General features: G+C 32.7%; 3 protein-coding genes and 1 long non-coding RNA gene across 9 annotated transcripts in view; 2 read left to right on the top strand and 2 right to left on the bottom strand.

Annotated features, from left to right (window-relative positions):
* Positions 1-1,364, bottom strand: part of LOC139810402 (uncharacterized) — a 162,586-nt gene extending 161,222 nt beyond the window's left edge. For all 5 annotated transcript variants that reach the window (XR_011731317.1, XR_011731319.1, XR_011731318.1 and 2 more), the window contains exon 1: positions 287-1,364. This is a non-coding gene — a long non-coding RNA (uncharacterized lncRNA). The remainder of the gene's footprint in view (positions 1-286) is intronic.
* A 393-nt stretch (positions 1,365-1,757) lies between these two features.
* On the top strand, positions 1,758-8,173 carry Kri (uracil phosphoribosyltransferase krishah). Its single transcript, XM_071774080.1, has 7 exons — positions 1,758-2,068; positions 2,700-2,742; positions 3,299-3,448; positions 3,530-3,674; positions 3,768-3,898; positions 4,012-4,075; positions 7,495-8,173. Exons 1-7 carry the CDS (start codon positions 1,941-1,943, stop codon positions 7,545-7,547), a joined length of 714 nt encoding a protein of 237 aa, XP_071630181.1. The 5' UTR covers positions 1,758-1,940; the 3' UTR covers positions 7,548-8,173.
* Positions 7,956-13,017, bottom strand: LOC139810490 (SH3 domain-binding glutamic acid-rich protein homolog). Of its 2 annotated transcripts, XR_011731404.1 has the most exons (6): positions 12,160-13,016; positions 11,141-11,323; positions 10,834-10,983; positions 10,286-10,326; positions 9,754-10,038; positions 7,956-9,652 (listed from the first exon to the last, which is right to left on the bottom strand). XR_011731404.1 is itself a non-coding variant. In XM_071774081.1 (5 exons), the coding sequence occupies exons 1-5, from the start codon at positions 12,202-12,204 to the stop codon at positions 9,870-9,872; spliced, it is 588 nt and encodes a 195-aa protein (XP_071630182.1). In that variant the 5' UTR covers positions 12,205-13,017; the 3' UTR covers positions 7,956-9,869. The 2 variants fall into 2 exon arrangements, 1 of the variants encoding a protein (XP_071630182.1); XM_071774081.1 differs by having other exon boundaries at positions 7,956-10,038; positions 12,160-13,017.
* Positions 13,018-14,116: 1,099 nt separating this feature from the next.
* Positions 14,117-15,094, top strand: LOC139810491 (ribosomal protein L37A). The gene is made up of 3 exons (XM_071774082.1): positions 14,117-14,273; positions 14,541-14,669; positions 14,918-15,094. The coding sequence occupies exons 1-3, from the start codon at positions 14,271-14,273 to the stop codon at positions 15,062-15,064; spliced, it is 279 nt and encodes a 92-aa protein (XP_071630183.1). The 5' UTR covers positions 14,117-14,270; the 3' UTR covers positions 15,065-15,094.
* The last annotated feature ends 317 nt before the right edge of the window (positions 15,095-15,411 follow it).

Genomic DNA, 15,411 nt, shown 5'->3' with positions numbered 1-15,411 from the left:
CGTCGATATCGGATGTACCTAACAACGATTCTACATAACATTTATACGTTATAAAATACGTTAAAACGCGAGCGTCTGGTATTTTTTGCGTGTCAGATTTATTTTCGTGACGGCAAAACAATCGCGAGATGTTGATGGAGCTGCTCGAATTCGTACCGTCGACTGTCGAGATCCGCCGCCGCGGAGATCTCAAAGTATCAAAATGGTTCAAGCGACGCATTCGATCCTTCGATCGCGATCAGCGTGACTATAATTGCAAAGCGAGTACGTGTATGTATGTACATACCAGGCGACGATTGATACATCTCGATGAATCTGTCCGGGAAACTGAGACGCGAGGTGTCGATCCACATCAACTCCAGGCGCACAGAAGCGGGCTGCCGAAATGTCGAAATTGTGACAATGGATCACACACGCGATACCCGATACGCTACGACGAACGCCCGACGTTCTACGAGACGCACTCGCGACAATTTTTCGGACGCGAGATTACTTCGAACGGTGACGGATCGCGGGAAAGCACAGGACTACGGAGCGGTTTGAACGCGACATCGCGTGATCGTGGCCGCGCGCTCCGTGACTGGTCAGTGGTCGCGCCGCGCGCGGTCGCGATTGCGCCGTTGCCGCCGTTACGAATCTATCGAAGAGCGTTGGTTGCGATTCTCGAAGCGCTGACGCTATCGATGTAGCGCCAATTCACGCTACTGTGTTCACGCGGTAAGTCGTCGAACGTAGAAACGACGTTTGAAACATTTTAATAAATATTAGAAACGCTCGAAAGGCTTGAACTGTTCAAAAAATTCTTATTGATATGATGTTAATTTGCGAAGCAACGTGCATACCTGACGATGATTAATCTCTCACGCAGGATATAATTTTCGTAGGAAGAATCGCAGGAAATATGGAGCGATTTAAATACGACCCTGTAATCGCGACGCGCGTTCTGCAACTATAATGGCCGCGTTCAGCAGACACAACTGTTGAGTGTTGTCTTATCAACACGCTACGTTGATTTGTTGGGTCTAAAAGTAAGAGCCAATCACGTTCGATTGCTACTGAGCGGTTCGTTCTGCTGAACGCGCCCAATCAGTTCAAAAACTACTTAAAGAAAAACGTACTGTTGCAATTCTCGAAGTATCGGAGTGATCATAAGGACAAACTAATCACAATAATTAAAAAAAGATGAAATATAAAAGTAAGATTAAACGTAAACGGGAAGAGATTAAGTGTTTAAAATAATTATATAGTTATTTTTTATATTTACATAATCAAATTCGATACACTGCGTAAAACGAACTTTATTTACTTCCGCTACACTGAGAAAAAAATGTTCTGGATTTTAGTAAATATTAGTTTGCATACAACTGTGACTCCATTTATTAAAATAAAGAAAATTTTCCTTTTTATTAGTATATTTCTTTTCTCAGTGAATACACGTATTTGTATACTAACAAAAAGGAAAATTTTCTTTATTTTAGTAAATGGAGTCACAGTTGTATGCAAGGCGGACACACACTTTTTCGTAACAGTAACAGTAAAGTTTCGACCAATTGCGTTGCTTGAATCGGGAACGTACGGCCGTACATTCCCGAATCGAGCAACGCGATTGGTCGAAACTTTACTGTTACTGTTACGAAAAAGTGTGTGTCCGGGGTTTTATTACTTACGTCCACGACTACCTGTCATATGTGCTTTGGCCCTCTGCCCTCTCTCTGCTCTCATTCTCAATGCGCGTTCCAAAATTCATTTAATTCGTTTCGGCTCCATTTGGTTCATTCGGTTCGTTTGCTACTCACTTCAGACTTCACTTCACACGCTTGCAATCACACGCCGACGACTTGCAAACGATGGTGAAATAACCCGGGCTAATCTTAACTTGTCCGTCGCTGTTCACAATTGTTTTGTCGGTACCGTCGGTGACACGTGGTGGTGTATTCATCATGGGAAGCACAGATACTACGGCAAAATTGCTGAACGATAACCATGAGATCGACGAGTATGGGACTAACCTAAAGATTCTACCCTGCAACAACCAGGTGAAAGAGTTGCAAACCATTTTACGGGATAAGTGAGTATTGTTCTTTGCGTTGAAAATTATTGTTTGTACTTATAAGTAAATATACTTTATCTTGAAATAAATAGATAAATTGTCTATTTAATTTTCTTTCTATCTCTATACTTTCTATGACAATGAAAAAATTGTGAATATTTATTAAATTTAATTTATTTAATCGAAACAGGGCTAAAAATAAAAGCCATTCGCTGTTCTTGATGCGAAAGATTTATTCAATCATTGGTTTTTTTATATACTTATTACTACACAATCCTTAATTTATTTACATACTCATTACTCATGTATATATTGGGTTACTGGGGAAGTTCTGGCTGTTTCAAGACTTGGCAAAAAATCTGTTTACTGGAGCATTCGCGAAATTTCTGCTGTAGGAACATATAAAGGAAGGATATGTTGCCTGTGGATGGTGTCTACTTTTTGAAATGATCAATTTTTGGTTCTATACAAAATAAAAGTGCACGGTGTGTTCCTAAGGCAGCTAGAACTTTTCCAACAATATAATATATGATCCATTTAGATATATAAAATCCATATATGATATATGATCCATTTAGATATATAAATTTTTGTATAGATTGATTATTGAAAATATCTATGCTGCTCGTTGATAGGCTTTATTTTATAGGAATACCACGAGAAGTGATTTCAAGTTCTATGCCGACCGTTTGGTAAGATATGTTTAATCTTGTATCTTTTACAATATTAAAAGCAAATACCGGATCTGTTTTCTATTGCTGCACTGGCTGTACTAATTCGAGATGTGATCATATACATTGAAGTGTGAGAAATATACGTATATAGATACGAGATTCATTCTTTAGGATCTGTTTCTGTTCTGCTCTTTCCATTGTGGAGATAAACTCTGAACTAGCGAAGCTAGTTTGACAATAGAAAACTGACCCACAATGTATGTACAGTTCTTGATAAACGATTCAAGATAAACTCTGAACTAGTGAAAGCAATAGAAACCAGTGCAGCAATAGAAAACAGACACACTGTTTGAATTATGTTGTAATTTAAACCAATTTAAATTATTATAGCATACATATACATACATTGTGACATATTGTGCTAAAAGCTTTCTCTAAACTTTATATAGTTGACTAATTATCTATACAATAGACATTAAAAGATGTATAGTGTGATTGTTAGAAGGCTGCTTTCTGATTTTTGCTGATTATATGAAGAAAGGAAGCCATTACGATTTTATTTGAATTGTTTTAGATCAGACTAGTTATTGAAGAGAGTTTGAACCAATTGCCGTTTACGAAATGTGTGGTGACAACTCCAACCGGTGCCAAATACAAAGGTTTAAAATATCAGAAGGGAAATTGTGGCGTATCTATAGTAAGAAGTGGAGAAGCTATGGAACAGGTACAATCTTAATTAATCCTAAGCGTACCAAGATCTTTGTACGAGAACTAGTTGCTAACTTACGAAATAATACTTTTATAGGGTCTAAGGGATTGTTGCCGTAGTATCAGAATTGGTAAGATATTGGTAGAGAGTGACATTGACACGCATGAAGCTAGAGTAGTTTATGCTAAATTCCCAGACGATATATCAGAGAGAAAGGTCTTATTGATGTATCCAATAATGAGTGAGTATTGAAAAATATTCTAACAATTGAGAGTATGTTTGGCACCGAGTTGAAAGAAGATCATAATACATCTTATATTTACTGCACATATAGGTACAGGAAATACCGTTATAAAAGCCATAGCTGTGCTAAAAGAACATAATGTGCTCGAAGAAAATATCATTCTGTCAAATTTGTTTTGTACACCAATTGCAGCCAAATCTCTAGTCACTGCCTTTCCTAAGGTGATTTCTGTTATTGATATTTGTTTGCATTTATATGAGTTAATATTAATATTAAGATATATGATAATTTATAATATTTCGTTTTTTTTTAAGTAAAATTTGATTTTTTACAGATGAAGATCTTAACGTCAGAGATCCATACTGTTGCGCCAAATCATTTTGGACAAAAATACTTTGGTACGGATTAATTATATTTCACTACTGCATAATTTGCTAAGAGACAAATATAGTGCATAATAAAACGAGAAAATCAATTGAGAGTGATTATATGCTAAAAATAAATATCTTGTCAAAGCTAATTAATACTTAATTAAAATTATTATGACTTTTAATAGTAATCTATAACAGTGAAAAAACTATATGTACAATGTCGGATGTTTTCAACAGATGTTCTCACATTCTCTATGAATTTTAGTTTTTTAAGTAATTATTTCAATATTTTTTAAAAATACATATTTAACTTAATATATTTCAATTTAATATTTCAAATATTTAAATATGACATTGTAAGTAATGCTTTATTTACCCATTTTGTATAAGAAAATTAAATATTTTGTTATTTTGGATATTACAATTGAGAATAGATTTACCTAAGATTAATTATATACTAATAGTGCATATTTTTTTTGAGATAAACAGCTTTGACAATTTTATAAAAATATCACAAAAGCATTTGTTTTGTAGAAATATACTGGAAAGTATAATGTAGATAATCAAATTTTGTTTTAACTTTGAATTATAAATTAAAATATAAATCTACTAGCTGTAAGCATTCTCTTGATTTTCTCTATGTATAATAAGACTGTAAGTAATACATTTGTGTTTCAAATGTACTTAAAATTGACCGAATACCGAAATAATTGATATTTTTACAATGACATCTCTTTTAACAGTTTTTTAAAATTAGATAAGATAAAAGTTTTATTTCACATTTTTCTAATTCTCTTATGTTCATAATAGGTACTGCATTATTAATTTTACATGTGCTATACTTAATGTCAAGTATTTGCATATAAAATATCTCGCATTAAGATAAGTTAAGTGTTATATGCGATAATACTTACCAGTTCGGGTATAGCATGTATACATATATATACACACACATCTTTTAAATACAGATTTATAGGATCACCGTCCCAGAGAAAAACAGACAAATTGATAGATAAATAATTAAGAGCTTGACATTACAAACATATGTTTTCAAAATTATGTTATTTTCTTATTTCGTAAGAAAGATATTTTCAGTGAACTTAAAAGGGTAAAGATCTTAACTGACATTATACATTTCTAAGTTTACTAAAGTTTAGTAATGTCAGGTTTTCTATGTACACATGAATATGATATGTGTACAATATGTTTGTACATAAACAAGAGAAGTTATAAATAACTATAGCATGTGTTAATTAAAAAAAAATTACAAAATATTTTTTATTTAGTTAAAGCATGTTTTTATTTTTTTTTATTCAGATATAGTATATGACTATCATTACTCTACAGATGTATGCGATTATCTTGGAGCATATAAATTTCCTGTGAAATAAGATTAATATACATTGTTGAATTTTGAGTCACGTACCACACACAAAGCATAGTTTTGTACCATTCTTAACAGTATATGCATAATCGAGTATTCTTTTTACACAATACATAGTTTAGTTGAAATAACATCAAAAGTTATTTCACCATTTGATTTAAGCATGGTCGAAAAAAAAGAATACCTCATTATATGTTATATGATATCTTAAAATAGTATATTATACACACATAATTATTTTTGCTACATATAGCTTACAGATATGTGAAAAATGTGCATAATACAAATGTCTAATGAGCATAATTTGTTTTATTAGAATGTATAATAGTCTTGAACATACATTGCATTGCAATGATTTCATGATTATATTTATGCATATATTCAAAATTACATAAAAAAGCGATACGCAATGAAGGGGCATATATATATTATATAATCCAAGACTCTTATATTTTTTGAAGATCTGGTAAATTTAATTCATCCTTGATTGTTGCATTTTATACGTAATTGTAATGGAATATGTATTTGTATACAATATGTGTTGATATAATTATACAATACGTATTATTATACGTATTATATATTTCTTAACACGTTTTAGTCGGACTGGGTACAAACTTTGTTTACAATAGTTTTACAAAGAATAACAAGATATATAACATTTTTTGTTTAATATAAAGAGAATTAAATATTATAACGCACCGCGTAATTTATTTACCTACTTAATAGCATAAAATATACTGATTTACTCAAAGAGATAGTCCTTCCCAGCTGTCCGTTAATGTCAGTTAAGAACAAAGAATGATATATGTATAACAGGGATATGTATATTGGGAACTATTTTATGTATAACATATACACTCAGTATATAGAGACAAAAAATACAATTCACGTTTAATAATTAATTGAAAACTAGAAAGGAGCATCATATACAACCGTATAAATTTTTGATATCACTAAAGATATGTTTAATTACATGCTCATTAAATGAGCTATGCAGCTTTTACATGTAGCAAGTTTCAAATAGAAATACGAAAACAATATTTTCTGCAATTTTTCAGGTAATTATTATGCATTTGTTTAAACTATTAGAACTATTAAACTATTAGTATAAAACCCAACATCTTAACGAAAATATAGATTTAGTATAAAGTCCCTTAAATTTGTTCTTAAATTTACATTGTCTACGGCATTCTTATTAAAATATTTGCCTTATAACGTACCTATGAAAAAGCTGCATTCAATAATTACAACAATATCAGTAAGACCAACAATTTTTATGTGATGTAAATTCCTGTTATTGGACATGATGTTTATATACATATGATTGTTCATAGATTTATTTACGTTGATAATTGTTTAACATTTTTCGCATCAGCAACAAGTTTGTTTAATGCGTTGTATGCGTAATATTTATAAATATAGATATATGTGCACAATGATTATTAATTGAATAACACGACAAATAACATTAGTAAAATAAATATAACTTTGAAACTGGACTACTTTTTATTTTTGTGTATTTTTTTTATATTTTAATCTATATTTAGAGGAATTTAAATATTATTATTATCGTAATAGAACATAGATCATTATACAGCACACAATTACTTATTATATTAATGATTCTCTATTAATATAATTAACCAATAAACACTAATTTTGTAATTTGTTAAATTTATTTGCACGTTCTTCTCTAATCTTTCCAATCGTGATTAGAAAATTTGTTCATTTTTATTAGTGGTAGTGAAATTTTTCACTAAAAGACAACCAGATTAATTTTTAATATTCGTATAAAAGATCTTTTAGACTGAAATATCCTGTATATTTCGTTTTTGTTGATTAGAATTTCGTTATATAATTAATGTTACTGAGAAGAGAGTATAAATATACAATGAGAATGATATTTTATATATTTTACTGTTGACAAAAACGCAGTTTAAAGATTTTTCACAAATATTATTTCGAAGTTTTCTTTATAGATTTTTTTATATATAAATAAATACTTTTATATATACTTATTTCAAATTATTATAAAAACATTGATAATTATTGGTTTCAGGCTGTACTCGTGTTGTAGTGGAGACACCAAATATACAAGAGAAAGATAATTGAGGATGTAGTATCATTAGATATTGAACTGATCAAATAGTAAATTCAATTTATTAAGAATATGAAGGATGTGTTATAAAAACTTAGGTAAATCAATCAGATTATTTTTAACCTGAGAAAGGATAAAGAATATTTTTAGATATTGTATACCAAGAAGTATATATTATGCACATAGCTAGTTTTTATATCGCTTTTCAAAGACATCAGCATATACCCTACTACAGATTTGTTATAAAGTTATATCTATATATATTTGAGTATCGTATCTACGTATATACATATATACTTACCTTATTTAATAACAGAAGACAAAGTTAATCAATTCCTCAAAACATATATTGTTATAGATCATATAATATTTATTATTTGGTCAAATATATTAGTAAATTTCAAGGATATATAAACGGAATCTTAAACTTGAATCATTGTATTTATTAATAAATTCTTGTATGCATGTAACAATGATTGCTGTTGAGCCATATATGTATATATATGTATATATACATATTAGTATATATACACATGTGTGTGAGTGTGTGTGTATGTGTAATGAATATTATTTTTGTAAATATGGTTATATCTAATGATTATATATTTTTAATATATGTTAAAATTTATTTTAACATTAATATTCAATCTTTATTGTTACTGCCCCCTCCCCCTCATCTTTGTAATGAGAAAGACATATCAACATGAATAAAACTTTGCCATTGCTCTCTTTGATTATAGCAGTAAATTATATGTAGTATCATGTGCGATATTAATAATAGATGTATAATGTTGAAGAATAGAATTATAATAGCAAAAATAATGTTTTATTTCATTTATTTATTTTTTTAACAAAGCAACTTGTAGCAAATACTGGATAAAGCTTAATTTTTTTATGATGGAAGTATTGTTTGATATAGATAAGCAATAAAAGATTTATGCAAGATATTAATCTTGGATTAATCTTGAGCATAGGAAGAAAATGTCATGACTAAAAATAATAAGAGAAACAATTTATATAGGCCTTTTGTGATCGGTACAACTGCCGCTATTATCACGCATAGCTATTTAGAGCATAACCAGTTTGAATAACATAAGATTTGTATACAGTATTCTTTTTTTAAATTCATTGTACATTATCATTTTATGCCAGACATGAAAAATTTTTCGTATGATATATGTTAAATTGATTGTGTTGTTTCAATAGTAGCAGTTGTAAGAAATTCTCTCACTTTTGCTTTAAACTTTTATATCATTACAATATAATTTACAAGCATGGTAAACCAGTTTTTCCGTTTAAAAAAATAGAACTTTTTTTAGAGAACTTAATCGTTCGTTTTAGACACAAAGATTCTAATGATCGAATAGACTATTGAATAAGCATGAGTCATATACACACATATCAATGAAATCATGTCACGCCAGTATGAGTCATGTACACCAGCATAATTTTGTCATGCATAGAAAATGGAAGTTTATATTATAGAAAAGATATTCATATAATTCAGTTATAAAAATCTAGAAATCTTCTTTTGTTCTGTTCTTTCTATAATAACTACTTCTAACATATTTAATATATAAGCTCAAGAAATCAACGACTTCTTAAAGCCTACTTGGAAAGACTGTTTTGATTATCTTAACGCAAGAAATGTCCAAATACAAATTTTTCTAACAAGCCAAACCTATCTTTAATACTGTTGTGTTCGATTAAGAAAAAGTATAATATAAATATAAAAATTTTTTTCTCACGGGTGTAACAAATCAATAATTATATCTAAAAATTAAAAAATGTTATTATAGTATGTATTTATCTATATATCTGTCCTCATAATATCTCAAATGATATTGTGTATATGTATATGTTGCTATATCCTATATTTATTTTTGTACGTTTTGCACGCGGCAACAAAATAACGAGAAAGTTGCACATGTAAAAGAAAAATATATACTTCAGTTCCATTATTGGATATGCTACAATGTATCGGGTATGGTGCGGTGCGAAACAATGCAAAAATAATAAACAAACGTGAGGATGTATATATAAAGATAGCGATATGAAGGAATTGTCTCATATCACCTAATCAGACCTGTGGCAAAACATTGGTGAAGACGCGTTTGATCTAAAAATACAAAGTATATTCTATAAAAGAATGTTCCATGCGTCATTTATACTGATCATTCAACAGACTTTCTGCAATGCAGAATATTATCTTGGCAGTACCTTCATTCAGCCTTAGTAATGTAATAAACGTAGCTTTGCAAAATACGTTTGTGGGTGGAAAAGGAAGGATGTCATTGTGTGGAATAGCCCAACTTTACATGGGTATATCTCTGTATCTATTCCTCTTTCTCCTGGTCATCGGACTTTTCTTCATTTTTATCGCCACTATCTTCAGCATGTTCACCTTCGTCGCTAGCGACTACTTTTGCCGCGCTATCTACTTCGGTTGGTTTAGAGTCGTCTAACGCTTTAGTCTCACTTTCTAGAGTTGTCCTTTCTGGTAAACTAGAACAGATAATTATAAATTAATTATTCAATATTTTTAATCGCAGTATAGTTTATATGTGTTTTTAATATGTTTCCATAGAGGCTGCGTTCGTCTTGACGCTTTCAGCGCTGAAAGCATCGCTCTATCTTCGTTTGATGTTCAATGTGCAACAAAGATAGAATGATGCTTACAGCGCTGAAAGCGTCAAGACGAACCCAGCCAGAATCTATAGTAATCAGTTTATTATTATGATATATCAATTACCTGTCCGAAAGTAATATATCTGCTTCTTTGTCCGCGGAGGGCTAAAAGGAACAGATTGCAAATATTAAATGTGTACAAACTACTAATATAAATTTAGTAGCAAAGTCATTAAGTTAGTAAATAAAAATAGGTAAAAATTAAAATAATTTTAAGGCTGCATTCCGATATTCCCTGTCAGCAACTTTCAGTACTGAAAATCTATAATATACGTGACGTAAAATATAGATTTGCAGTACTGACAGTGAATATCGGAATGCAGCCTACATATAACTAATGTTCGTTATAAAATAACAAAATGTAGTTGTCAATTTATATCGTCGTATAATGTTGGCTCTTTTTCAAAGATATATAAACAAGTAAGTATAAAAATGATTTGTCATGTGTCGTACATGTGACACACAATAGGCATGACTGTAGTAATTGTCATTTCTATTTTGGCGCGTCGGAATTCTTTCTCATAAAGAAGCCGGGTATATCTATATAATTTAAAAGCAAGCTAAGACAAAGCTCTTTTTAAGTTTCAGTTCCGAACAAAGGAACAGCATTACCTCTCGACTTGAAGTATTCCCATTCTCTTGAATTCCATCACTCTGAGACTTCGAATCGAGAGTGATTTCTGCGGTACTCACTGCCGGCGTCACTTTTAGAAACTTTTCCAATTCGTCCATTTCGTTTGCTAAATCAAAATCTTCATAATCCTGCAAATTTAACCGCTTGTTTATCGTTTATAAAAAGTAAGATTTTAAACAGTTATCTTCTAATGCTTGTTGTACGTGTACAATATATTTTAAAAATTACACTTGGTATCTGTTAAGAATAATAGAAATGTCAACAGCACAAAAAAAAGATAATTACACCGCAATAATCATCCTCGTTAAATATCTGTGGTGGCAATGGATACTTGTTGTTCCTAGCATTACTGTTAGCTTGCATGAATTCTTTCTCCAATTCCTTGCCTGGCTCCGTTATATCAATGATCTCATATTCCACATTTTTACTATCTAGAATCATCATCACGCGTTGCTGTCTTTTCTTCACCTGTAACATATTTACATATAGTTAAAACTTTTCGAAATCTTTTAATTTATAACGTGTGTGTCACTTGAATTTGTTATAATCTACCTATAGGTAGCAAATATTAAAGAAAGTAGAACTTAATATTTTATTTTACAACATTAAAATTATAATGTCAACTTTATAATATTCGTAATGTTTGTATGTTACAAAGCTTAGCTCAATTTCCATTAGAGTCAGAGTTGCATACAGCATCTAACGGAAAAACTCATGTAGGTACGGCAGAGTTTGCTGATTGCAACCGTCTAGTATTTTTTATTATTTTCATAATAATAATAAAATTTACTTAACAATATTTATTGATTGCTGCAAAATATCAACGGCAATAATTACTACAGTAACAACATGATACTATAAATATTTGCATTATGTTTAACAGACGACAGAACAAGTTTGCCTTATCGGTAACGGAACTAGTCGCTATCAAGCTAAATATACGTGACAAATTCGACAACCGTCGCTCCTGATCGAGCCAGATAAACAGCCGCGGGCGAGACCCGTGATAAACAGCTGGACAACTGGCGTGACACCACCGTACGTCCATCGTCGAGGAGAGCGAGCAAGCGGAACCGATACACGCGCGTTATATCGCGGATGACAGTGCCCGATCATTAGGGCCGCTAATGTGCGGTGCCGTTCGCATTGTAACCTGATACAGCGGCGACGACGACGACGACGACGACGACGGCAACAATCGTGGTGACGACGACTGCCTGGCGCGCGCGGTGTCAGACCAGGCGCCGTGATCGGGTGTCGCGTGTCGCGACACCGGAGCCCGAAAGAGCCGCTGGAGCACTCACTTCCTTGTTACCGCTGATACCCGATACGTAGATCTTGACGACCATCGTGCTGGCTGGGCGAACCACCACCGGCTGTGCTCCTAGACTCGACGACGCGCGCCGTTCCCCTCGCTGCACTGCGTCGCGCTGCGCTACGCTACGCTCACCGCTCCACTCCGGCTCCGCTCCGATTAGACGGCGCGCACCGGACAGGCCGGACCGCCGGACGGACGACGACGACGTGCAGGAACGAACGCGGGGGGCGGACAGCCGACCACCAAACCAACCGGTCACTCGCGACGGCGCGGCGCGGCAATGATTCCGCTACTTATTAGCCGCTCGCACTCGCGGACTCGCACGCTGATGACACACGCGTGACCGTGACGCACCGATCTCCGAACGGACGAGGAAAGCGGAGCCGGCCTCTAACTCTACTCCGGACTCCGGGCTGCTATACGTGTGGCCTGGTCCTGATGGTGTGGCCTGGCCTACGTCATACCGGGCCGGTTCCTCTTTCTCCCTACTCCAGGGATGGAACATGGAAGATGGAATGAGCGATTCCCCCTCCCCTGCTGCGCTTCCTCCGCGGGCGGCGTAAGGAAGAAAAATATACGCCCGTGTTGGGAAAAATAATTTTGCGCTCCGCAATGTTTATTGAATCTTCCCGTTCGGCCGCTTCCGCGATTATGTAACGCGACAACGCGTTACGATGACGTACGTTACGTAATCGACGCGTATTTTTGGAAATTTGTAAAAAAAAAAATACACGAGCGATGACGTTTGTTTGGATGCATCGGGAATTCTTTGACTAGCGATCGAATTTTGTAACTTGGCATTGTTGATTGATTTGATTTGCTAAAAAGAAATGCGAAAATTTATTGAGGTATTTTTTTTTAATGACCGCTGAATTTTGGTAGCGGGGACAGCTTTCGAAAAGATAAATGAAGCTCTTTAATTGGAGAAATCGAGTAAAAGTACATTACGAATTCGAGACACGAAGACTCGAGATCTTTACTATTTAAAAATATGCGCTTTTGCTATACGTTTATATGTACGTTCCTGTGTTAGGTAACTCGTCGATAATCCGCTGTGTCGGTCGACGTAGGTTCGAATAAAATTGAATTAGCCAGGGCTACTTTTCTCCATATGTGTAAACATGTATCCATAATCTCACTCAATCTTCTACCTCCATATATATCGAGTATATTGCAATCTGTCGTTTTATATTAGTTTTAAAAACTACACTGTATTTTTCAATATATATATTTTTTAAGATATGTATATGTGTGTCTTTTTAGAATTAATTTTTTGCATATGTAAATTCTGAAAAATTCTTAGAAATATATTATGCGATATTGAGAATTTTCTTTACCAGGGAAGCTAAATTAAAAACATATATGTTCTGTTGAAAGTTTGTTAAATTGTATTAGGTATATATTTCACTTTCAAAAAATACAATTCGTATTTTGTTTTACTAAAGAATATCTTTTTAGTATGTATATATTGAGAAGATTGTATTATGTATAGATAGAATAATTTTTTTGTCATAATAATTAATATTTTGTTAACCCTCGAAAGCTACACTGGGGTCTCAGGGATCCCAACGAAATTTTGAAACTACGTTTGAAATTATTTATATTTTTTAACGCGTATTTTTTGGTAATAATTTTTTTTTTAATTCTGAGTTATTATTATAATTCTCGGAAAATTTACAATCGATTGGAAAAAAAAAAAAAAAAAAAAAATTACAATACGTTGATTTTTTGAAACTTGTGAGCGAAAAATGGCTGAGATCCTTCAGTGGCTTACACGTATGCAAAAAATAAGTGTTGCCTGCGTAATATATTTATCTTCTAACACGTTTTTAGTAGTCGAGATACATACAGAGTATCTTCTTCAGCAGAACAATGATACAATTCACGTTATAAAATAATGTTCGCAGATAATGGAAATATTTTCCACTAACTTTAGAATCGTCAAGTCTTTTCCGCGCAAGTTTGAAATTCGCCACCATATTGGATGCGCGCGTTTCCTTGCGGCCAACTTCCGACATTATACGACGCTGCGGCCGCTGCGCTGCGCGAGGTTATTCTTTTCCGGTTTTCTACCGAAGTGTACTCCGCTTGCTCGAAATGGTATGATATTTTATCGAAACTTGCGTACTAAATCTTGCTGAAATCTACGTGATATTGATGAGCAAATAAGAATAACTGTTTTCGAGAAATTTTTTATGTATATATTTCACCATGAAATGCTAACGTTACACGCTTATGAGGGTTCTAACCCTACAGCGAGGTTATGTTTTGGAAGTGTTCCTCGCTCTATTTTCAACGATCATATATTATTTATTCTTTAATATTACCGCAGTTACAAAGATTCTAAAACTGTTCGACTTTTAACAGGCAAAACGCACGAAGAAGGTCGGAATTACCGGCAAATATGGTACCCGTTACGGTGCCTCCCTTAGGAAAATGGTCAAAAAAATGGAAATTACCCAACACAGCAAGTATACTTGCTCATTTTGCGGTAAGGTGAGTAATTGTCATGTTTTATCGATACTATAAGTTGGGAAGATACACTTTTAATGTTTGATACTTTTTAAAATTAAGATAATTATTTTGGGTTTAATAAATTCTCCTCACTGCATTATAAATGTAGTATGTACTACGTTATAAACGTTCTATTATAAGTTTTTTACATGAACATTATTTTATAATTTAGTGCAGTTAGTAAGAGAAATTATCAAAATATGTATCAAGTTATACTATTTTTCTAACAGGAAGCGATGAAACGCAGCGTCGTAGGCATCTGGTCCTGCAAACGATGCAAGAGGACAGTTGCTGGTGGTGCGTGGGTATATTCCACAACGGCTGCCGCTTCAGTAAGATCAGCTGTACGTAGATTGCGTGAAGTTAAAGAACAGTAAATATATGTAATAAATATCTTTTAAACAATTTATACAGTGATTTTATTTAATGTGAACCAATTGTTGATTATTTACTGTCAACCAATGATTGACTGTTTTTAATTGATTTAAACAATCATAATAATACATTTTTAATTAAATTTAATTAAATTGATCATATTGATCTTATTGAACTGCTCAGTTTCTTCGTCAGGCTCATTATCTACACATTTCTGCATTGTCCTTTATCATAATTTTATTTTATTCTTCTTTTATTAATGAATATTAATTATTTATGGATACAAAAAGGCTTTGACGAGGATGAAGAAGTATTAAACGTGGAAATTATAATTAAACTTTTGCATTTA

This window comes from Temnothorax longispinosus, chromosome 3 (genome assembly GCF_030848805.1).
Source record: "Temnothorax longispinosus isolate EJ_2023e chromosome 3, Tlon_JGU_v1, whole genome shotgun sequence".
NCBI classification, from domain to species: Eukaryota; Metazoa; Arthropoda; class Insecta; order Hymenoptera; family Formicidae; genus Temnothorax; species Temnothorax longispinosus.
The sequence above is the reverse complement of the archived record's forward strand: the minus strand, read 5'-3'. Positions and strand labels throughout refer to the sequence as shown.

Bases quoted from the DNA above. Each gene is read 5' to 3' on its own strand.
- Kri (XM_071774080.1), top strand. From the start codon at position 1,941: ATGGGAAGCACAGATACTACGGCAAAATTGCTGAACGATAACCATGAG. The intron at 3,449-3,529 runs GTACAATCTTAA...ATACTTTTATAG, and splicing joins GTGGAGAAGCTATGGAACAG to GGTCTAAGGGATTGTTGCCG. The intron at 3,899-4,011 runs GTGATTTCTGTT...GATTTTTTACAG, and splicing joins TAGTCACTGCCTTTCCTAAG to ATGAAGATCTTAACGTCAGA.
- LOC139810490 (XM_071774081.1), bottom strand. From the start codon at position 12,204: ATGGTCGTCAAGATCTACGTATCGGGTATCAGCGGTAACAAGGAA. The intron at 10,984-11,140 runs GTAATTATCTTT...TTAAATTTGCAG, and splicing joins ACGAGGATGATTATTGCGGT to GATTATGAAGATTTTGATTT. The intron at 10,039-10,285 runs GTAATTGATATA...TATCTGTTCTAG, and splicing joins GATATATTACTTTCGGACAG to TTTACCAGAAAGGACAACTC.
- LOC139810491 (XM_071774082.1), top strand. The intron at 14,670-14,917 runs GTGAGTAATTGT...TTTTTCTAACAG, and splicing joins CTTGCTCATTTTGCGGTAAG to GAAGCGATGAAACGCAGCGT.